General features: G+C 43.5%; 1 protein-coding gene across 1 annotated transcript; it reads right to left on the bottom strand.

The window, feature by feature from the left end:
- Nucleotides 1–450: 450 nt before the first annotated feature.
- LOC112293873 (spliceosome-associated protein 130 A) lies at nt 451–5,604 on the bottom strand. The gene is made up of 4 exons (XM_024543806.3): nt 2,917–5,604; nt 2,019–2,575; nt 1,302–1,793; nt 451–1,114 (listed from the first exon to the last, which is right to left on the bottom strand). Exons 1-4 carry the CDS (start codon nt 5,372–5,374, stop codon nt 977–979), a joined length of 3,645 nt encoding a protein of 1,214 aa, XP_024399574.1. The 5' UTR covers nt 5,375–5,604; the 3' UTR covers nt 451–976.
- Nucleotides 5,605–6,326: the final 722 nt, after the last annotated feature.

Here is a 6,326-nt window from a genome sequence, read left to right as displayed (position 1 = left end):
TTGAAACCCTGAAGAGCAAATCTAAAAACAAAAATAAAATAGATTGTTGATCTCTAAACTAGTTATTGCTTGCAATTCTTAAAGAAGATTTCCTCCTCAACATAGCTAAAGCCATGCTAGGTAAGATTTGTAATATGGTACCTTCTCAAATCCAAAACCTAAAAGTAAGCGAAATTTCAAACTTTTAAAATATTTAAGTTATCAGTAACAATAAGTATACATGAAACCTCATCCAAATCTCATATCTATCCATCTTTTATTTGGACATTTGGTTTTGGCTTTCAATTGAAGATCAAATAGTACACCAACATTATTAGCCAGGATGCATACAACTGAGCACACAGAACAAGATGACTTCAGTCTCAAAAGAAAAGGAAACACACCTTCAATGTATCCGTGAGTTATACCATTCACTGACATCCATCGGCTCCACAAGATGTTTTCACAATGTGTCGCAAACTACGTGTCCAAAATTGGACAAAAGCAAATGATTAATGATAACAACAATAATAATAATACATGTCTCCGTTAACTTGTTTCCAAAAAATCAAGTGAAAGGCAGAACAACACCTGCAATAGTCACAGCATTGCACGCGCTTCAGATCACTGTCTCACTGAAGGTCAAAATCTAAAATATCTCATGTTTGTTGAAAAGTCTTTCTCACACCACATTGCATACAGATGGAAGAACACTTTCAGACAGGATACATCTATAGTGTGGTCAAAAACTGCCTTCCGCTTCTCAGTCCTTGCATATCTCGGGCATTAGTGCAGGTGATCGTCTTTCCAAAGGCAAGAATATGTCCATAGATTGCCATTTGTGTTTGGAAGAAACTCTCTCAGAGAGTGATTCTTCACCGTGCCTGGTCAGTCCCCGGAGTACGCATCTCTACATATTTGTCCCGGCAGCTATGGGAGGGCGATGAAGTTAGGAGCCGTGAAATGGAACTCGATCAGAGAGTCATCGGAATAGTGCTTAAATAATTCGATTCCTGATGTCCTCGAGCTTCTTCAAAACTTCACCTGGGGTTCGATCAAGGTCGTCAGCAATCTTTCTTTGCAACTCGGATGTAAGCATTGGATACTGCTCACATAGATCTCCATCAATTACATCCTGCAACAACCGTGTAAATAATAAACACCAAAAACCAGTCTTCATTAGGCGAGCAATCCACAACATCACTAATCGTTTACTTCAAGAGGAAGTCAAACCTAGAACGAATGCGTTCAAACATCCTGCAGAAGATTCCATACAGCCCTTTCTACTTAGAAGTAGCATTGACAAGAAAGGGGTAACAAACCTTGACAGGGAAATATGCAGATCGAAATGCCATGTGATCACGACCACACAAAGGTGGATTCTCTTGTCGCAAGTGCATCTCAAGATGAGAGAAGAAGTCCACATCTTCACGGGATGAAAATGGCAACAGAGCTCCCACGCTTCCCATGATAGTGCCGTAGAGCACACTTTCTCCTCCGCCTGGAATGAGAGATGCTTTTTGCAAGCTTGTGACTACTTCTCCAACATGAAACTGGATAATCTCCTCAACCTTGTTTGGCGCCCCATTCAATCGACCTTGCTCCCATTTAATTTTACCTCCAGTAGGGTCATCTTCTATCTCCTCTGAAACATCTTGAGGTAATCGCATGACGTAAACATTACCAAACTTGTCCGCTCCAGCCATAGTGTCAAAATCGATATGAAGTGACGCAGTCAACCACCGCGGGCAGCTATCATCCGCAAAAGTGTACAGCTGATTTTCGTCCCGTCGGTATTTAACATAATGGAATGACTGCATTAAGAAGAACAATGATCAGGATAACGTGTACCCTTCTGGCCCGCAGTGACAATGCCAATTATGGAAATAGAACATGTTCCAATGACTTATAACTACTTCACAAATGCAGGGCTTCCATACTCCAGTAAACTGCCAGCAAAAACCCTGGATGATTGCTTTCATACGAAGTGTACTTAGACGCCTGATCCGAAGAAAGAGATAATTCAAAGCGACACATACCTCTTGTATATCACCAACATATATTCTGTCGCCATATGTGTGGATAGCGATAATTGTGTTCGGAAAATTTTTGTTCTCACACTTACGCAGCAACTTTCTTTTTCCAAGATCGTATATTCTCAACACTTGACCTACCCCAACCAGAAGACGACCTTGGAACTGACACAGAGCTGTAGGAACCCCATCCACGGGAGTCTTATGCACAAGTTCAAGGATCCTCCCTTCTTCTACAAACCTATAAATGTGTATAAAGCCACCAGATGACTCTTTCTTTGGCATAAACTGCATATTCTTAGCGGTTCCAACAGCTATAAGAGTCCCCAATTCCTTGTTATCATGAAAATTAACAGCGCATAGGCTGAAGGCTGCTTCATTTTCTTGCAACTCCAGAAGGCAAGTGGTTGTGCTCGTCTTTGGATCCAATACTCGAATGCAAGACGCCCACTTGTTCGACTCTGCTTTTGGATAGCCATATTGCTCATCAGGAAGAGGATCCTCGTTCTCCCCGTCAGCCATTTCTTCATCCTCTCCATTTGCTTTCTCATCATCGCGACCACCTGTATCAATGATTCAAAGAAATCCGTTTCAGAGATACAAGATTTCCACAACATCGCTTCCACATACAACAAGCATGCCAGCAGAGAATATGAAATGTGTTGTAAAGCAGAAATTAGGCACACAAAAACAAATAACAAAAGTGGTATATTACTGATTTGAAATAACATAAATGTTGAAACAGAGAAAGAGCAGCATATAATCCGCCCGAAGTCGTCTGGCAGCCACAAAGACGGAAATAGCCGTTCCTCTACCAAAAAGGAACCTAACCCATTAATAAATACCGCATAACAACCTTCACTCCCATGAGGCTTGAATGGAGAGATAGATATGCACCACTCACCTGTAGCCTTCACTGCTTCCTTTTTATTAGCTTCCCGCTCCTCTGTACTAAAAGCACCTAGATCACTCTCGAGAATAATGAGAGATTTCTGTTTGGGATGAAGAATGAACTTGCGAGGGGTATACCGGAGGGGCACAACTGTTTGATTGAATGTCTCGCCAAGTCTCTCGATAGTAAATACGCGAAGCGCATCTCCAGCCACTGCCACGACACCTTCTGCGCACTGATCTGAGGAAAAAGATGCAGCATACTCCAAGGTTTCATACGACAACGGCGTCAATAAGAAATGGCCTTGATGAATATAACCAAGCCAAGGTCTGCTCGAAAGACATAACATCGCCCGCCTCCCCCTAACTCGAGCCGAGAAGAGCTTGGGGGCTCGCAGACCTAAAAATCGGGTACGTGTGTCTGATAGCTGTCCAGTCACCATATCTACTTCGGTCCTGAGCAGCACTCCATTCTGTAACCCAGCATTAAGAAAGACGCTCGCTGGGTGATCTGCACCATCTTCACCTCCTGTCGAAGCCTGCACTTCAAGAAGGAGGAGCGATTCCGGTGGAGATGAGACTGCTTGAACACTCAAAATCTGCATACAATCATCTGGATCCAGGGACAGGATCCGAATGGTGCTGTCATATGAACCAACAGCTAAGAACCGTGACCGCTGACGGCCTTCAGGCACAGGCGCAATGTGGAGGCAAGCAACATCTCCCGTCATGTCCCGCTTCTCAATTTCCATCAGCTGACCTGACATGTCCATCTCAAAGTAAATAAGCTCCCCCCCACTGAGGGCAATAACCACCTGCATTCGATTGTATCCAACTTTCACGATGGTCTTCTTTCCAGGTGTTTTCCACTCGTTGATACGCCCATCGGCCCTGATATGACGAATACCACTTGGGTGCACTTGCATAAGTGAGTCGTCACCCAGAAGAGAGATTGCTAAGGAAGGAGTCGTGTCCAAGAAACCACTGTCACTTACTTCCTCAACGGTTTCCCCAATAGAAAGAACCAAAGTAGCGTTCACAAAGGACACCACAATGTAAGCATCGAACTCATCATTGGCATGCTTCTTAACGGTCCACACGGCACTGGGCACTCCAGGAAGCGGAGACACGGCCATTTCTGTCACTGCAAGACCGGGGCGTAGTATGCGAAGAGATGACCTGGGACCCCTGCCGCACAAGGAAAAGATCTGTGGAGTTTCCTCTTCAAAAATATTGGCCACTTTCATGTCCATAATGGGCATCAAACTCTCAATATCATCAATCTGTACCAAATTCTTAAGTTTCCTGGGCTGGAAGAAAATAGGCTGATAACCCTCTTCAGTTTCCACAAGAGTGGAAGACGATGACTCCACCTCCGGTTCTTCACCAATACTTTGGAATTGATACAAAGAATGATTTCCGAATTCCGAAGCAGCGAATAGGAAACCAGATTTCAAAACGCACATTGCAGAGGTCACGGGGATGGTGTCAAAGTACTTAATCTTCAGCTCGGTCACTTGATCATCCTTGTCGTAGTCCAAGGTGACTTTAAAAATGTCACCATATTCGGTCTGCAACAAGAAGAAGAACAGAGCTTTCTGCTTGTGAGTGGCAGCGGAAACGATCAATACTCCTCTATTCGGAGGTAGGTCCTGCCTCCGTGGAATAACTGCACGAATATCAGGCTGATTTTGATTCTTGTAAATAACAAAATTTTCTGCACAAACGAGCACCCCGCTCGGTCCATCCCCACCACCAGGTACTGTAACTAGCATATTAGCTCCATTATCAATAGGTTCTGTCCATTTCCGAACAACGTGGTTAAGCCCTAAATCGAGCTCATAAAACGTCAAGTGCTTCTGCGCTTCGTTTGCGGCCTGCCCTGTCGAGTCCTGGTCTGCCTCGGAGTAATCTAGCTCAATGGCAGCGAAGATAGGGTTATCAAAGCCACAATCAACACCCGTGATGGAATAAACTATGGTATGCGATTTGTGAGCCTCTAAGGGGGACGAAATTGTGAGGCGCGCAGCATTATCGCGGTTCAGCACATAAACCAGCTTCTGCTTTTCGCAAGCACCGATCATTACAGCACGTCCCTTGGGGTCTACAGCCAAATATTGCCCAGGTACAATCCTCCGACATCCTGACTTCCCAAATGTCTCCTGGTGCACCTTTTCAAAGATGTTTTTCTCTTTGTTATACTCAAGGATCACTATGCGACCTGAGTCGGAGCCTACGACAATATAATCCTTCTGGGAACCAGTGAGGCGGAATTGCGCAAGAGACCGTATGGCTCCAAATATTTCCACTGAGAGCAGCGTCTGCAATTTCCCATTGTCATCAGGTCGCAGCAAGTCCAGCACCTTACCTCTAGCTACCACAATCTCCTGGCTCTTGCCACCCGTGAAATTGCCATATGTTGCACACACTATTCCCGTTGCCGGTTGCAACGTCAAATTATACAAAAACATCCTTCGATGCTTCCCTCAAGGCCCTACTTCGGCTTCCCGTTGCACCTCACCACTACACCTGAATCAAGCGACAAACAGAATGCTCGCGTTGCTAAACCCCACGCAATGCTAAACCCTACCCTACTACTGCGACTTTCGATTGATTAACTACCTGACCAGGTTATGACGCAAGTGGTCCTGGACCCACAACCGTAAAAAAACCTGCAAACTTCGAAACAACTAAAATTCCAGAGCGTTTGAATGCCGTAGAAACACTGTGTCGATCATAAGTGGCCCACGAGAGCAAGTCAGATCGTCACTCACGGTCAGCGACAGCGTTAGTCTGCGGCACCACGCGTCTGACGGCGTCCACCGCTATCTGCCATCCCACCGTCTTGGCTCCTTCCCTTTTCTTTCCTATTACCACCACAACCCCCATCCTTTGTTCAAAATCTTTTAAATCAATCAACAAAAAAATTAGTTCAATATGTTTTAAATCATATGATTGAATAATTTTTTTGATTGAAGTAAAAAACATTTTCTAAGTAATTAATTCATCAAAAACTAATAAGTTCCCATAATTAATCAGAATTTTGGAAATCGATTCCATTTTAGAGTGCATAATTAGCAATCCTTGACTATTCATAGTTATTTGATCATTATTGAATTTTATTGGCTAAAAAAGGTAATTAATAGAGGTCATGTGATTGACAAGGCCACAAGACTATACATGATTTGGTATGTAGGGCCCTGGCAAGGGTGATTATCATCCTACCTTTAATGTGCCACCTTTGATGATTTATAATCTCTCATTATTAATGCTTTTTTCTTGCAACACATGACAAAATATTTACATGCCAAATTAATAATAAAGAAGACTTACTCACATCAAAGGCCAATTTATTTTTGGAATAAGCACCTAAATTTTTGTGGCAACGGGGTCATGATGCAAAACATTTTAATCCATTTTACT

This window comes from Physcomitrium patens, chromosome 16 (assembly GCF_059467195.1).
Source record: "Physcomitrium patens ecotype Gransden chromosome 16, ASM5946719v1, whole genome shotgun sequence".
In the NCBI taxonomy this organism is placed as follows: domain Eukaryota; kingdom Viridiplantae; phylum Streptophyta; class Bryopsida; order Funariales; family Funariaceae; genus Physcomitrium; species Physcomitrium patens.
The sequence above is the reverse complement of the archived record's forward strand: the minus strand, read 5'-3'. Positions and strand labels throughout refer to the sequence as shown.